Source organism: Ursus arctos, unplaced genomic scaffold, assembly GCF_023065955.2.
Source record: "Ursus arctos isolate Adak ecotype North America unplaced genomic scaffold, UrsArc2.0 scaffold_27, whole genome shotgun sequence".
Lineage (NCBI taxonomy): Eukaryota > Metazoa > Chordata > Mammalia > Carnivora > Ursidae > Ursus > Ursus arctos.
Genome location: NW_026622952.1, coordinates 35,909,068 through 35,926,330, shown reverse-complemented (window position 1 = coordinate 35,926,330; position 17,263 = coordinate 35,909,068). Strand labels below are relative to the sequence as shown.

The 17,263-nt window shown below is 46.8% G+C and overlaps 1 protein-coding gene and 1 pseudogene across 3 annotated transcripts in view; one reads left to right on the top strand and one right to left on the bottom strand.

The window, feature by feature from the left end:
• Nucleotides 1-6,363: 6,363 nt before the first annotated feature.
• Nucleotides 6,364-9,165, bottom strand: LOC113262074 (calmodulin-like; annotated as a pseudogene).
• A 2,928-nt stretch (nucleotides 9,166-12,093) lies between these two features.
• The window catches only part of CENPU (centromere protein U), a 37,980-nt gene continuing 32,810 nt past the window's right edge, over nucleotides 12,094-17,263 (top strand). For 2 of the 3 annotated variants that reach the window (XM_026508587.4, XM_057303544.1), the window contains exons 1-3: nucleotides 12,094-12,198; nucleotides 15,034-15,082; nucleotides 16,689-16,806. In XM_026508587.4, coding sequence (XP_026364372.1) covers nucleotides 12,158-12,198; nucleotides 15,034-15,082; nucleotides 16,689-16,806 — 208 coding nt within the window. In that variant the 5' untranslated portion in view covers nucleotides 12,094-12,157. Of the gene's footprint in view, nucleotides 12,199-14,012; nucleotides 14,788-15,033; nucleotides 15,083-16,688; nucleotides 16,807-17,263 lie in introns of those variants that run through there. The other variant, XM_044387603.3, reaches the window with a different exon arrangement.

The window sequence follows — 17,263 nt, the reverse complement described above, 5'->3', positions numbered from 1 at the left end:
GTCACAGCAGGGCCTAATACCACTTCCCACAGTTTTGTGCTGGTTTTATGGCTTATCAAAAATTAAATACAGTTGCTCTCTGTGGTGTTGGTAACCCCGGTCCGTCGAGGACTAAAAGTTTGGTAGAACCAGCCACTGTTTTAGAGGAAAATGTGTGTGAGGCTGTGTTGCAGGCATACAGCCGTTCATGAGATGCCTCAGAGAAGTTCTAGAAGTCCTCAGCGATGCGGGTCGTAGCAGCTGCGGGATTATACTAGGGAGTACTCTGTGCTACACTCCTGTGTGATGCCGTGTTCATTCCTTACGCATGTCCCCGTTCAGTCCTCATAGAGACCCCTTAGGGGGTGAGTCCCCAATTACGTGTTTACTGTCTGCTAAGTGCCAGGCACGGTTCTGTGCCGTGGGGCCACAGCGGTGAGCGCAGCAGACAAGATCCTTGCCCTGCGGAGGCTCACTTTGTAACACGGAGAGGACGGACCATACACACAAAAGCAAACGGATGAGTTCAGATTGTGATGGGTGCTTTGAAAAAAGCAACTGAGAGAGTATTGTTTTAAGTGTTGGGGTCAGAGAAGGTCCCTTTGAGGAGGTGACACTTGTGATAACCTGAAGAATGAGGAAGGGGAACCGTCCTCACAAGGTTTGGGGAAAGAGTTCAAAAAGCAGAATCATGAGTGCAAAGGCCCTGAGGTGGGAAAGCATGTGAGGTATTCCAGGACCCGGAAGAAAGCGAGTGAGGCTAGAGCATCATAAGCGAGGGCAAGTGTAGTACTGGAAAAAGTTAGAGAAGGAGGACCAGATTACCAGAAAGGAATCTGGGTGTTACTCTGGGTTCAGGAGGAAACCAATGAGGGGTTTCGAGGCAAGGACTAACATTCCCTGAATTACCTTTGTCAAGGACTACTCCCGGCTGCCACAGAGGGATCAGAGAAGAAGCACGGAGACCACACAAGGACAGTGTGGTGCATGGTGGCGGCTTGAACCAGGTTGGTGGCAGTGGAGATAAGAAAGGGGCTGGGGGTGGAACCACTGCACGTGGGGAACCAGGGAAAGGGAGGGATCGGGGCGTGAGCTCCGTTGGGGAGATGTGCAGCTGCACTCACTGAGCTGGGAAGACTCGCAGGGGTTTTGGGGGAGGCAAGTGGGAGGTCGAATTTGGACAGTTTCTATTTGAGGTGCCTGCTAGACAAGCCCATGAAGTTAGACAGGAGGCTGTGGTTCAGAAGACCGTCAGGTTGGAGAGAACACATTGGCGAGTCAGCAGCATACAGAAGGTCAAAGAGACTTTGCCAGGTAACCTGGGGAACCAGAAAATCTAAATGGGAAATAGAGGAGGTCCCAAGACAGAACCAGCCTTGCATATTTGAAAGGGAATTAAGGAGCCAGCAATGGGGACTGAGAATTACCTCCCATGGGGGAGGGTGGGCAAGCAAGCACGTGGTGTCCCAGAAGCCAAGAGAGAAAAGTTTCAGGGAGGGAGGGGATCAGTTATGTCATATGCTGTTGAAAGGTGGAATGTGGTGGGGACAGAGGAATGTCTGCTGGATTCTGCCATGGTGACAATTCTGGACATAAGTGTTCCAGCAGAGCAGGGAGGACAGAAGCCCGTTGGGAGCGAGTGGGGACGTGGGCTCCTGGAAAGTCAGGAAGATCCGCTAACTAGCCCTGAATTTTCCCACTGCATGATTTCTTGTGCCTGGATCACCTTTTTTGCTGTGCCTTCCCCTCCATGGTGTGATGCCCATCACCATGCTGGACAAATTTCCTTCGTTAGCCAGTCCCCAGGTGCCCCCAATCTCTCCACTGTAATGCACAAAGTGGAGGTGGGTCGATGCTGTGGACTCTCGAATTTTCATCCATATTTCTGGCAATTGTTTTTTTTCACGGCAGCACCAGCAGAAGAGAAGCAGGCCAGCCTGTCCCAGTTACCTGCCGCGGCAGGTGAACAGAGGGCAGAAGGCCCTGGCGGCAGCTTGAGAGGCAAGGACCCTGGGGCTGTTGGACTGAGCGTCCCTCCCGTTCCGCTGCCTCGAGCCCCGTCGGCATCTAGCCTGGAGAGTGGCTGTGGCCACAGTCTGCCTGCACGAGACCATTTGTCCATCCGTCTCAGCGGGAGCAGCCTCAGCACCCGGAGCGGAGAGAGAGCAGCTCCCGGTTAGCGCGAGCCTGCAGATGTGAGGTCCCCCAGGGTGGCCCCTTTCACCACTGGGGCCCGGAGGAGATCCCCAAATCGGAACGCGCTTCCTCACTCAGCACGAGACATTGGGAAATCGACCCACCTTACGTATTATCCATCTACTTGGCGTAAAAAGAAACCCACATTTTTCCTTTTTGACTTTTAACTCCACTCTGTTGACTTGCTCAAATGGTAGAAGTCTTACGGGATGACTTCTGCTCCTCAGCCCTGTTCCTGAAGGTAGCGAGACGTACTGTTTTGGCCAGAAGCAGGGGTTTGTCACAAATATATTTTCTATGTAAGTTCTTTGTCACTCACTTTTGTTGCGATTTCTAACGAGGGGAGGGGGGATGGTTTTGACTGTCAAATTTCCCTTACAGAAATTGTCCTTGCTAAATAGTAAGGCTACTGGACATCCCCCCCAGGACTCGAGGCAGACTTCCTGCTTTGCATGTGGCCTGTTAATATCGGAGGGTGAGTCATGGCAGGGGTGGGGGGGAGGACCCTGCCACAGGGGTACCTAAGCACCAGGCACTGGATGGGACACGTGTGAGGCATGCGTGGAACCGGTTTGCTCGCATTCTGCGCTAAGTAACATGTGCAGACACAGAGGGACTCTCCCTTAAGAGCCTGTGCTTTCCCACACCCACTGATACTGCCTTCCCCGCCCTGGAGCTCACGCCTGCTCCCCGGCCGCGTGGGCAGTGGGCCCTGCACCTGGGAGGAATTCCGCCCACCACCACTGTCTTGTGGATGCGTTCTCCCATCGCCCATCAGCTGTGTCCACTCCCCACCCCCCATCCCTGCTGCCCAGTCAGGGTGGCAGCCATCTCTCGCCGGGACAACTACACCAGCCTCTTAACTGGCCTCCATATCTCTATATGGGTCTCTGCTGACTCACCCTCTCTTCCTCCACTTTGCAGCAAGGATGAAGTTTCTAAATCACGAGTCTTATCACATGGTTCCCCCGTGTTATCGGTCAGAAAGTTCCTGTTGCTCCTAAGTCTGAACTGCTTAATACACTTTGAGGAGGGCTTCTCCGGATTTATTGTGCATCAGCTCCCTTGGGGATCTTAAAACGTAGATTTGGATTCAATAAATTTGGAATTGGGCCTGAAATTGTACATTTTGAATAGGCCCCTCAGGGAATGCCAATGCTGCTGGTCTGTGCACGACACTTTGAGGAGCAAGGAACTGGAGGACCCTTGCGTGTGTCCCTAGCCTCATCTTTTGCCACCTCCCCAACCCTGTTCCAGCCACACTGAATGTATTCTAGCTTCCAGAATGTATCCCACTTCGCTCACCACTGGGCCTTTGCACATGCTCTCTCCCTAGAGCACTGTCTTACCCTGGCCTAGCTGACTCCTATTCCTTTATTCCAATTAGATTGTAGGTAGATGCCGCTTCCTCTAGGAAGTCTTCTCCTATTTTCCAAGCCCAGGAAATAAAGAGTCAGTCATGTGTCCTGGCAGTGGTGTGAGTTGGTAATGATTTTCTTTATGCTAAGTGACAAGGTTAAAGAGGTGAGTGAGCTGGCTTGTGAGACACAGGGTGGCAGCCAGAGGGTGTGTGTGTGTGGGAGCTGTTTACTCCTACAGAAGGTTCCAGAAAAAAGGTTTTTATGTTACGTAGGGGTTTGAGAGGGAAGCCTGTCTGACCTGAGGTTGTCTGGCTGATGGCACTTTTACTATTCCGTTCTCGACTGAGCAGAAAAGTATCCTTGAGGTAAGGGCGCCAGCTGCCCTGAGCTCTGGGAACAAAGTCAGCTGCACAACTGTGAGTGCTGTCAGGCCACTCAAAAGTCCTGTCAGAGTGAGCAAGGTCGTTACAAGGATGAAAACTGTTTTAAGAAACTTTTTTTTTTTTTGACCACAGCTTGAAAGTGAATCATGGAGACAATTTTCTACTGCAGAAATTTTCTCTTATTTTCTTACGAAAATCTCTTCCTGTGGAGCTTTCTTTCATTTCTCTTTCTCTGCTTATGTGGTCATGTGTCCCTTTTACAAGTTTGAGTTATAAAACGAATTCCTCTGCAGGTCGGAATCAGCGATTTGCTGGCCGGAGAAACCCTGGATTTTGCTAGAATGCTCCTGCCAGGGTTCCTGCACCAGATGCAGCCCTGCGGGGAGCCGGGAATGGAATTCGAAGCATGTGACATGGCCGGTCGAGATGCAGTGGTCAGACCTATTAGCCATGCGATCTCAGCTTGGCGAGGAGCGGTGCCAGTTAGGTCTGGAAAAAGTAGGACGTTGGTGGCAGAGCGAATAAGTTCAGCAGTGGCGGCTCGGAGCCAGGGAAATGCCAGCGAGCTTGTGACACACGGAGGGACCTGACGTCATTGCAGTTTGCCACTACGGAAAAATCTCTCTGCCTTCCAACTTCAAAATACACCGAATAAAACTTCCTTTCTGTGTTTTATTTCCTCTTTCTCTGAAAGGGAACATCCGAGTGGAGGTCTCCTCCTTCCTCGCCCTGGCCTTGCCCTCCTGGGACGTTTTTGGGTAGTTTCCCAGTGTCACACTCACAGACGTGGAGCAGTTGGTCTGTTTAAAACAGATAACGACTTGAGTTTCTTCCTGAAGAGAACGGCCAAGGTTAGTGGGTTATTCCTGTGCACCCATTAATTAGTAGGTGCTGCAGGAAGTTAAAAAACACAAGAAGAAAATTTACGAAAGAAATTATTTTCTGTATTTTCCATAATAGAAAAGTACACCCTTTGCCTTCAGGGAAACGTACAGGAATGAGGCTGAGAGATGATAGAGGGCAAGGAAAAATGAGTTGAGCAACAGGTAGTTAAGATATGTAGTCTTACTAATCTTGAACAGACTTTTAAAAAATTTTTGTTTAAAATCAATTAACATATAGTATATTATTAGTTTCAGAGGTAGAGGTCAATGACTCATCAGTTGCATAGAACACCCAGTGCTCATCACATCACATGCCTCCTTAGTGTCCGTCACCCAGTTACCCCACCCCCACCCACCTCCCCTCCAGCAGCCCTCAGTTTGTTTCCTAGAGTTAAGAGTCTCTTATGGCTTGCGTGCCCCTCTGTTTTTATCTTATTTTATTTTTCTTCCCTTCCCCTGTGTTCATCTGTCTTGTTTCTTACAACATCTGAAAATGCGAGCTCTAGTCTCCAGTTACATTTTCAAACTTGCAGGTCCCGTCTTCGTCTGCCCTCTGGTGGCTGCGGTTCGGTACAGAAAGTTCAACAGAAGAGCTCACTTGAAGAAAAGCAGAGGCCCAGTAAGAAATGATGGGTGTTTTGTTTTGTTTTGTTTTGTTTTGTTTTAATGCCAGAAGTAGAATATCCATTTGTAATTTATTTTGTAAGAATACAAATTTTTGCCAGGAGTTTAAGGAATTGCTCTAACTTTGCTTTGGTTTTTGTTTTTTAATGTAAATTCAAGTTAGTTAACATATAGTGTATTATTAGATTCCAGGTAGAGTTTAGCAATTCATCAGTTGCGTATAACACCCAGTGCTCATTACGTCACGTGTCCTCCTTAATGCCCATCACCCCGTTACCCCATCCCCCCACCCACCTCCCCTACAGCAACCCTGTTTGTTCCCTAGAGTTAAGAGTCTCTTATGGTTTGCTTCCCTCTCTGTTTTTGTCTTATTTTATTTTTCTTCCCTTCCCCTGTGTTTATCTGTTTTGTTTCTTAAATTCCACATATGAGTGAAATCATATGGTATTTGTCTTTCTCTGACTTATTTTGGTTAGCATAATACACTATGGTTCCATCCACATCATTGCAAATGGCAAGATTTCATTTTTTGATGGCTGAGTAATATTTCATTGTATATATGTACCACACCCTCTTTATCCATTCATCCATTGATGGACATGTGGGTTCTTTCCATAGTTTGGCTATTGTGGACATTGCTGCTATAAACATTGGGGTGGGCGCCCGTTTGGATCACTACATTTGTACTTTGGGGTAAATACCTAGTAGTGCAATTGCTGGGTCATAGGGTAGGAGCCTGATGCAGGGCTCGATCCCATAACGCCAGGATCATGCCCTGAGCCGAAGGCAGATGCTTAACCGCTGTGCCACCCAGGCGCCCCAATACATGCATATTTTTTGATAGCAGGGGGAAACCTTTTATGGGTAAGTTACAAAGAAAGATAAGGCAAATAAACAATTTTGTGTAAGAAATTCAACACATGCTGTACAATGTTTTCACTTCTCTGCCATCGTTTGTACAAACTCTTCCCAGTTTACTTTAGACCATCACCATCAATATCTGCTTCCCCGGTCATTTCATCGACCTCTTCGTCTGTTCACTTCTCTCCCAGGTTTGTCAGCACATGGCAAAGCTCTGCCGTGCTAATTAATACTGCCGTTGCGGTCGAACACACGGAATGCTTCCGTAATTTCTTCTTCACGGGCTGGTTCCCACGCCGTCACTGTCAGAAGTTCCCGGGAGGCAGCGGTGCTTTGCCGTCAGCATCTGCTGCACTAACCATGTCCTGGAACCGCTTCTGTGGGATTCTGCCCCATACACTCTATGTTAACTAACTTGAACTTAAATGAAAAAAACAAAAACAAAAATGAAAAACCAAAGCAATGTTGGAGCAATTCCTAAAACTCCTAGCAAAAATCTGTGTTCTTACAAGATAAATTACAAATGGGTGTTATACATATATAGACAGTCTGTATATCTAGCTCCATATCCTTTACCTATTATCTCCATGATACACCTGTAACATAAAGCATAATATTCTCATTTATATTCTTATTTAAAAATCAAACTAATAATTCCAAAACATGAAACTAATATGCACATCAACCAAATCCACAGGGAAGATGTATTTCCACAGGGGAGTGTCCATGCCCAACCATTCCATTCATCCCAGCGTCCAAGACGTTTTGTGGTTCTTTATTTTCTGCATCTGAATTATAAAAGCAATAGTTGTGTGTTTGTTTGTTTGTTTTTCATTTTCCAAACATGAAAGTATGTTCTATAGCCAGGGGCCCCCGCCCACCCACACACCCACCCATGAAGATGTCCTCCAGCTTTTCTGCGATCCCGATCCCCTTTCCTCCTCTGGGCTCACATTGTCCCAGGCTACCAGGAGGGGTCGGGACCCTGCTCCCTCCACTCCTGCGTGTTCAGTCCCCTTCCAAAACCCATGCTTCACCGCATCCTGGCCCCTGTCCCTAATCCTTCACAACCTCCCTTAGGTACACCAAGACAAGGTTGTTGAATTTAACACACATTCACGAAAGGTTAATGGAGATGGAACCAGCACACACACAATGCAGGGACCATCTGAAAATAGAAAATATGGGCCGGGGCTTCCTTAAAAAGTAATCTGCATTGTTTTCACAGAGAGTTTCCCAGGGACCGGATCTGTCCTTGGCCGCAGCTTCTCTGATCTGCTGGGCTTCTCCTCTTCCCTTGGCTGACCCTTCTCCCCTCGCCAGCCTCCAGCCTCCAGCCCCCATGTTCCTCTTACTGTCCTATGATGAGCCTTGGTGTTTGCCTCCTCCCACCCAGACTCCCACATCTACATTCAGATGCTCGTGAAAGCGTCCTGGTCTTCGCCCCAGCAGTACAAATAACCACAGAAGCTTGGAAATTGCCATTCGACACTAACTTCTTAGGCAAGACTCCCACCCACCCTCTTTTTTTTTTTTTTTTTTTTTAAGATTTTATTTATCGGGGCGCCTGGGTGGCTCAGTCGTTAAGCGTCTGCCTTCGGCTCAGGGCGTGATCCCGGAGTTCTGGGATCAAGCCCCACGTCAGGCTCCTCCACTGGGAGCCTGCTTCTTCCTCTCCCACTCCCCCTGCCTGTGTTCCCTCTCTCGCTGGCTGTCTCTCTCTGTGTCAAATAAATGAATAAAATCTTAGGAAAAAAAAAAGATTTTATTTATCTATTTGTCAGAGAGAGAGAGAGAGCACAAGCAGGGGGAGCAGCAGGCAGAGGGAGAAGTAGGTTCCCCGCTGAGCAAGGAGCCCTCTACGACTCTGTCCCAGGACCCCGGGATCATGACCTGAGCCGAAGGCAGACACTGAACTGACTGAGCCACCCAGGCGCCCCTCCCACCCCCCTTTGACCAGAGCAACTGGGAGTCTTCTCCATGTTACAATTACTACTTTATCGTACTACGTGTGCCCCGGAGATCCTGGAATGTGCCCCCTCCCCTCTCCCCTTCCCTCCCCCCGTTTGAGAGTCACTGAGAAGGCAGCACGAGGGAGTGGAACAAATGTGAGTTTGGCGTTCGAACGCCTAGGCTGGCACCCTGCCTTCCCTGTGACTAGCTCCACCGGCGTGGGCAAGTTCCTGCGGAGGCCTCCAGGTGCCCGTGTCCAGCAGCCATTTCCCACTCTCGCAATTTCCACCTCCACCCACCACGCCTGTTCTAGTAGGAAGCTAGTGAGTGTATTCCAGTTCTCTGGCCACAGGAATTGGTTCGGGGTCACGTGTGTGTTCGTGTTATGTGTCAAGGCTATAGCACCCACTTGTTTGGCCAAACACCAGTCTAGATGTCCCTATGAAGGTATTTTTTAGATGTGATTAATCTTTTTTTTTAAGATTTTATTTATTTATTTGAGAGAGAGAGCGAGTGAGTGAGAGAGAGAGCATGAGCCGGTGAAGGAGCAGAGGGAGAAGCAGTCTCTCAGCTGAGCAGGGGGCCCAATGTGGGGCTCGATCCCAGGACCCTGGGACCAGGACCTGAGCCAAAGGCAGATGCCTAACTGACTGAGCCACCCGGGTGCCCCGTGATTAATCTTTAAATTAGTAGACTTTGAGTAGAGCAGATTATTCTCCAGGATGTGGGTGGCCCTCACCCAATCAGTTGAGGGCCTTAAGAGCAAAGACTGGGATTTTGCCCATGATAAAAAAATATTCTGCCTCAAGACTGCAGCCTAAAAATTCTGCCTGAGTTTCCTGCCTGTCACCCTGCAGAATTCAGACTCAAGCCTGCAACATCAACTCTTACCTGAATTTCCAGGTTGCTGGCCTGCCCTCTCATGGCAAACTCGCCAGCCTCCACAATCAATTGTGTGAGATAATTCCTTAAAATAAATCTCTCATGTACATGGATATAAATATTCCATCCAGAGTGCTGAACCTCTTCCTGTCTTGACAGTTGGGCAGTTTCTTTTTAAAATACATATACATGAAAGAAAGATTTATTTTATATTTATAAATACACATACACACATATATAGGAGATGTGTGTGTGTGTGTGTGTGTGTGTGTGTGTGTGTGTCCCTCCTATTGGTTCTGTTTCCCTGGAGAACCCTGACTCACCCAGGCAGGTATGTTACGAGCTGGACCAATTAGAGTAAAGCTTAGGCCTTTTTCTGGGAGTGCTGGACACGGCTACTGCCTGTCTTTGAATGGTGGAGTTCGGATGTGAGATTGGAGCAGCTGCCAGGTGCCAGCTCTGGGCCCCAATCCTAAAATCTAATTCAGGTACCACCCCTTACCACCTGTGGGGCTGCTCCTTTGTTTCCTCATACGTACTGTGGGATTATAGTATTTACCACATAGGGTTATTGAGAGGTTTAAATGGTTTAATAAGTACTAAACACTTAGGACAATGCCTGGGTCATAGTAAATGCTCAATAAGTCCCAGCAATGATGATGGCGATGACGGTGACGATGACGGCGATGATGGTGACGATGATGATATACAGCCTGAGGAAAAGGCTGATGTACAAGGAGGGCCAGGAGATGGATTCAGAGCCCTGATGGCTTGTCTAACCTCTAGGTCAAACAGCTTGACAGCCATCCTACCTCTGGACACAAGCTCAGAAATTCCTTTTATTTTTTAAACCTATTTGGGTTGAGTTTTATTCCATCCAGAGTGCTGCACATCTTCCTGTCTTGACAGTTGGGCAGTTTCTTTTTTCAGACCCACAAGCACAAGACCTGCAACCCTTTTCCCAGAAAATGGAGCTACCTGTCCACTCTCTTAAGAGTGACAGATTTCCATGGCTCCAGGAACCCTATTTCTACCCATCAGCAAATGGGATGTACTTTCAATTCCTCAAAGGTAATTTACTCTCCAATGGCAATTGCCCAAATAATTCCTGGGTGGGGTGATTTCACCAAGGAGGAATCAGGAAGGACCTATAAACAATGAAAAGCTGATGGACTTAAGGAAAATGTAAATAAAAAACAGAATAGGATAGCATTTCAGCTCACTAGTTAGGTAAACATGTAAAAGTCTTGAAAGCTGTAAGTGTTGAAAAGTCCAAGGGGACTTTTATATACGGCTGATGGGGGATTTAAATTGTAGTCTACCAAACAAGGTGTAAAAATTGACATTATCTTATAGAGCTGAAAATGTCCTTATCCTACAAAGCAACAATATTACTATTGAGTTGATCCTTAGAGAGACTCTCAGACATATGTCATGTGAGACACAAGAACGTTTAGCACTGCATTGTTGGTTAGAGCAAAAGACTGAAAACCACTGACATAGCCATACACAGGGGAATGAAGAAATAAAGTGTGGAATATTTAAAGCATTCCAAAGACAATGGAAAAGAATGAACTACAGCTACGTGCATGGATGTGGCTAAATCTAAAAATTGTAACTTTGATTAAGAGCGTTTGCAGAATACATACCAAATATCATTTATATAAAGTTTAGAACCATACAGTAATTCATACATTATTTAGGGATTTATCAAGGTAGCTCCATTTTCTGGGAAAAGGGTTGTAAGTCTTGTGCTTGTGGGTCTGACACAAGTCCGAAGAGCGGTTATAACGGGCCCGGGGGGTGGGGTGGGGTGGAGATAATTGTTTATTTTCTAATCCAGTGGTGAGTACATGGTGGTGTTGTTGTTGTTGCTGCTGTTGTTTTGAGACAGAGGGGCAGAGAGAGAGAGAGAGAGAATTTTAAGCAGACTCCAAGTTCAGCCTGGAGCCCACGTTAGTGGGGTGGGGGCTGGGGAGGTGGGGTGGGGTGGGGAAGGACTGGATCTCAGGACTCTGAGACCATGACCTGAGCCTGGAATCACCAGTCCAACGCTTAGGTGTTACTTTTTATCCTTACATTATATATATTTTTTGTATGCATGAGCTATAACTTTTTATTGTGATAAAATATACATAACATGAAATTTAGCATTTTAACCATTTTTAACTCTACACTTCAGCGGCACTACTTAAGTACATTCACGTTAGGCAATCATCCACCACTCTCCATCTGCAGAACCTTTTCATCATCCCAAACTGTGCTTTTGGCATCATATGCAAGAAATCATTGCCAAATTCAGTGTCATGAAGTTTTTGCTCTGTTTTCTTCTAAGAGTTGTATAGTTTTCAAGTTTAGGTCTTTGGTCCATTTTAATAAAGTTCATTTTTATTTACGATGTGGTAAGGGCCCAGCGTTCTTTTGCGGGATAATACATTTTTAAACAGAAAAGAATAGAATATTAGCTCCAGAAGGGACCCTCCCCACTTACCATGAGGACACTGGAATAGAGGTAAAATAACACGCAGAGCTCACACAGCTGGTGGAGGGCAGCAGGGAAGTCAAATCCTGCCTGTTCGGCAATGCATCGCTCTAACCCTCCAGGGACAAAAGCGCCTGGAGCTCCTGCTGTGATTTGGCTCAAGTCCACAGGGCGAGCGCACCACCTCTTTTCAGCTGCGGCTCCTCCCCTTCCCCGCCCCGTGGGCGGGCCCACGCGGCTCCGGAACTGTGGAGCTTTGGAAAACTGGCGCGGCGCGCGGGTGGGAGCAAAAGCCCGGCAAACTGATGCCGTCTCAAAGCCCTTCAGCAAGCGATTGGTTGAAAGGCGCGGACTCCAGCTTTCCTAGAATTCCAGGTCTGGTTTTCTCTCGCGCTCCAGGCTGGGGAGGAGCCCAGGGCCCGCTCTAGTACAAGGTCCGGGGAGGGGTGTGGGGGCGGGAGAGCATGCTCGGCCCCTATTGGCTGCTCCGAGCGGCGCGGGGTTTGGCGGGAACTTTACGGGCTCTGCCTGCGCGGAGAGCGGTAGACTCGGATGGCCCCGTCGCGGCGGGTGCGGTACCCCGGGCGGGGCGGGTAAGTTGTGCGGCCCGTGGGGACGCGGACGGGGGACAGGCTTTCTCTCCTTCCTCTGCTGCGGCGTTTGTGGCTCTCGGAGATGTTCGTGCTGAGTAGCGACGGTCCCCGGCTCTGCCACTGTGGAATTCGCCCAGGGCCTCTGTTCCACCTGGAAAATGGAAATAAAAATCCAGACTACGTAGGTCGCCGTAAGAGTTAAAGGAGTTACAGCTGAACATTGTGTCTGGAGGGTGGAAAAGAATGTTAATGTTAGCTTTGAGTGGGTGGGCGTAGTCTGAAGCAGAATCAAAATATTTTGAAACAAAATATCCGACAGTAACTCATTGAGTGCCTACTGCTTGCCAGACAGGACTTTCTAGAAACGTTAGCGCTCCGGCGGGTAGTCAGGTGTTCTTATTTTCAAGATCCTGGTGTTTTTGTAACACGGAACTTAAAGCTGAACCAAATCGCCAGCTAGGGGACCAAGCTGCCGCTTGTTATGTTTAAAAGGGGCACTGCAGGATGGGTCAAGCAGTTGGGTCTTTTGTTTGTTTTTTAATCAAAAAGGGCATGCATTTAAATATAGACTCCAAATCGCTCTCCAAAATATTAGTTTTAATGGATTCATTGACCATTTCTGGCTGGCTGTGTCTTGAGCGCATCCAAAGGCCTGGTGTGGTCCTGGCTAAAGGGGTCTCAGCTTGCTACAGTGGGTGCACAAGGTCATACAAACATCCAGGAGTTCCTCCTGGGCCCTGGGAAGACTGCCTGGAGAAGGTGGCATGTGTAGACATGAGCTGACTGTGGAAGGTGAGCCAAGCAGAGCATAGGGGAAAGGTTGGAGCAGGACAGAGCAGGCAGGTGGAATAAATTGAGACTAGACTCCTGTGGCTGGTGGGGAAGAAGGGAGGACTCTCCCAAAGGAGGGGAGGATCGGGAAAGAATATGGGCCTTAACATCACCTGATGAGAGATAAGCTTATTCTGATAGGCCAGGTAGGTTTTGTTTCTCTCCCCCGACTTCCCTTCCCCATTTCTCTCCCTCTCTGTGTGTGTGTGTGTACGTACGTACATATAACATTATTGCCTTTGAGATTCCTGCAATCTGTTCATCCTTCCCCCTGAAACGCACTGGTGCGCATATACCAAAAATCTTACGTATGGTATCACAGAGGTTTCTGTCTTTGAGAAACCTCACCTTGCGCCTACCCTAAGGTAAGGACTTTCTCTTAAGCACAGAGGAGGCAGGAGCCAGTGGAGAGGAGGATAAGAAGTTAGGCAATCTGGGTTTTAGACCTATTTCTGTTACTTGGCTGTATGACCATTAATAAGTCACTTTTCTGAACCCTAGAATCATAAATGCCATAAAATGAATACCTGTTCTACCTTCTTGGGAGCTGAGAATCCAATAAAGCAGAGGTTCTTAAGGTGTGGTTCCTTGTTTAGAAATGTGAAATCTCAGATCCCATCCTGGGCCTACGGAATCAGAAACTCTGGGGATGGGGCCAAGCCATCTGTTTGAAGCCCTCCAAGTGATTCTGATGCCTGAAGTTTGAGAACCCTGCTCTAAGGAATTCAGCTTTTTCGTTTGTGATTCACAGTAATGATATTTTACATCACTGTACGTAAATGTGCACTGCACACATGGAGAACAAAGTTTATGATGATACGATGTCCAATGCAATCTTAAATTTTATAGTCTTTTGTATTTCCTTTTTGAAAATGCAGAAAAAAATTTTTAAAGGACACGGTGGGGCAATGGATGCAGTTCAGATATAGACTGTAGATTATATAATCATCAGTGTTAATTTTCTTAATTTGGGAATTGTACCGTGATGATGCAATATAATGCTCTCTCTCTTAGAGACACTGAATTATTTAGGTCTCTAGTTCATATATACACACAGAAAGCATGTGAGACAAAATGTAAACAATTGGTAAACCTGGGTGAAGAATCTACAGAATGTTCTTACACTTGTAATGTTTCTGTAAGTTTGAAATTATATCAGATAAAACATTACTCAAATGTGGATTCAGACACACTAATTGATCTGCTGTCCACAGACGGGTGTCTGCATGGCATGTTGTAAAGTCAGGGACTGCGTGTGGAATTTACCAGAGCATCCCCAGTCCCTAGTACAATGCCTGGTGTGCAGAGGGTACTCGGTACACACTCACTGGCGATGTTATTTCCCACCTCTTGTTTCCAGTTTGTATTTTAGTCCCTGTTTTTACATCTTGTTTACTTTAAGCTTGAAGATCTGCAGCTTTATCCTTTTATCCTAATGCCCGATGGAGGGACATGAAGTGGTGGAAAGAGGGAAGCACGTTTTAATGCAGGCTTCTCCTTCTTGGCCGTGTGCTGCTTTGGGCAAATGTACATCTGCAACATGGGATTCACTTCTACTTCATAGGACTGTTAGAGCCAAATGAGAAAAATGTACGCGCGAGAGCCAGGCACAGGGTGGGACAGGTGTCAGGTGCTTCGTAAATGCCAGCGGACCTCCCTTTCGCTCAGTTCAGCAGAAACTGTCGGTCGCTGCTGTTGACCTGTCCTCAGGGCCAAGGATAGCAGGATGAAGAGTGTTCGTGTCCCTGAGCGAGAGAGGTGTGCGACTTTCTATACCTGTGCTATGATTTGACCTGTTAAAAAAAAATATATGTGTGAGATACGGGTTCTGTTTTCTGAAAGGATTTGGCCATAACCTGACTTTCACTGTGTACACACTATTCATGCAACTAACAAGGAATATAATTTGGGGAGAAAAAAAAATGCTTAGAAAGGGTTGCAAGTTATGCTGCTTCCCAGTTGTTTTTAATATTTCCTTCTGTGTGTGTTTTTGCTGTTTAATAGTGTGAGATCTTCAAAGAACACTGTAGGAAGAACACATTCCACAAAAGATGTAAGTTATTTTCATATTTTAACGTGATTCTCTCATAATTGATGATATGAAATAACATGTTTTGTGGGAAGCTTCAAAACCCAGTAGATTTCACTGGGTAACTCACTGTTTTATTGTGATGGAAAAGCAGATTGCTTTTCCTCCCACCTTTGCCATATTGGAAGAAATGACCACTGTTAACATTTTGAATCTTCTTTTACTGGGCCTAGGGTTTTTTTGTTTGTTTGTTTGTTTTTTATGATTTCATGCTATTGATTTAGTCCATATTATAGTTTCTCTTTAGGGTCTTAAAATAAATGTATGTTAAAGGCAGGCACATTTCTTCAGCACTCTCCATAGCTCATTTCACACTATTTTCCAATGGCTCGTCACTCGTCGGTGGAAACCCCGCATTAATGACGTCTGAGAGTGGCTGCTTTCCGGGTGCAGGGAGTCGGGGGTTTTGTCTGCTCTCTGCCCTGCCCTCCTGTCTCGTGAGCTCTCTCTCCACCTGCTGCCCTAACCCCACCTTCAGAGGGTGGCCCTTGTCCTGCGGGAAGGCCTGGGACGCCTCCGCAAGGTCGCGCTCCGCTCTGGGCTCCCGCATCTGCCCTCGCTCGCTTGCTCTGTGGATGGATTTCTCTCGGCTCTCTGCCCTCGGTGCTAACATCCAGCGTACCTGGCATGGGTTTCTCCAAGTTCTCCTGCCCTGCTCCCAGCCTGCCTTAGTGGACAGTCCAGAGTGTCCGAGGAGCATTTCTCAGCTTCCCGACCTCTTTCTTTCCTCGGAAGGCCAGTTGGCCTCAGGGAGGATGGAGGGTCTATAAGTGGGAAAGTGGAGTTTTTTTGGTCAATTTATTCCATCTTCTTTATATCTTCCAGAATTTCCTCATACTTTATCTGTTAATGGCACCCTTCCACATTTTCCAGAGTTATGGTGAAGTTTTTCTCATTTTCTGTATGTTTTTGTCTATTCATGACGATTTGGGGTAGCAAACTTCATGGGGCTCGTTGGTATATTGAACCATAAACCCTTGTCTCTCTCTCCTTTGATTGGGAGTTTTCACTCCTGTGTATCCTTGTGAACTTTCAGGTATGTGGGCATATTTCTGAAGAGAGGGCCCAGAGCTCTCCCGAGATCAGGAGTTGGCAAACTGTGGCCCATGGGCCACATCTTGCCTGCCCCCTCTTTTTGGACATCCCTGTGAGCTAAGAATGATTTTTACATTTTTAAATGGTTGAAATAAAATCAAAAGAAGAATATCTCATGATAGGGGAAAATGATTTGAAATTCAAATTTCCGTATTCATAAATAAAGTTTGATCGCAACACGGCCATGTTGATTCTTTCTGCATTGTCGCTGTCTGCTTTCAGGCTATGGCGGCTGAGTTGAGTAGTTGCGACAGATGCAGAGTGTAATATACTTACTGTCTGGTCCCTTACAGAAAAGTTTGCCAGCCCCTGCCTTAGCTTGTCAAAGGGGTCTGTGTCTCTCCCCGCAACAAGTGTTAAGGATCAGTTGATTAGGCAACACTAATAGCAGAATTATCCTTGCTAAATAAATCAGCTTTGTAATGTTCCTGTTTGTTAGAGCCAATTCAATGACTTTGACTTTGTCTACTTTTAGAAAGCCGGCCCAAAGCAGAAGCCCACTGATGTATTTGATTTTCCCGATAATTCTGTCATCTCCAGCATCAGCAGGCTGGGTGACAATGAGAAAGATGAAGAACCTTACGAGATCTTTGGTTAGTATTTTAAATCTTTATTCTAAAAACTTTAAAAGTCGTTTATCCTAAAAACTTTAGGCTAGTTACTGATAAAAATATGGAAATATCTTCAAATATAAAAACCCTATGTCTGCATATGACTATAGTGTTTGGGGCAGTACTTGATAATTTGAGTTAATTTTCCTCACTTCTAGGTACGTTGGAACTAAGAACTCTGTTAAACATTTATCAGGGTTGGGCTCTTCTAGTAGCATTTGTCAACAAGCCAGTCCTATCAGCACACCCGTTGTAGTACTCCGTAGCAAGGAGGATATGAACTGTATTTCTCCATATCACCAATAGAGTCATTCAGTACGGGGCTTTAATTTAGGGAGGGGAAGAGGGGCAATTTTCCCTGTTCTTCAATACACTGAGGCAGAGAGCCGGGGGAGAGCTTCCCCCGTGTTCCTTGGGGTGTGAGGAAAACAGGGCTGGT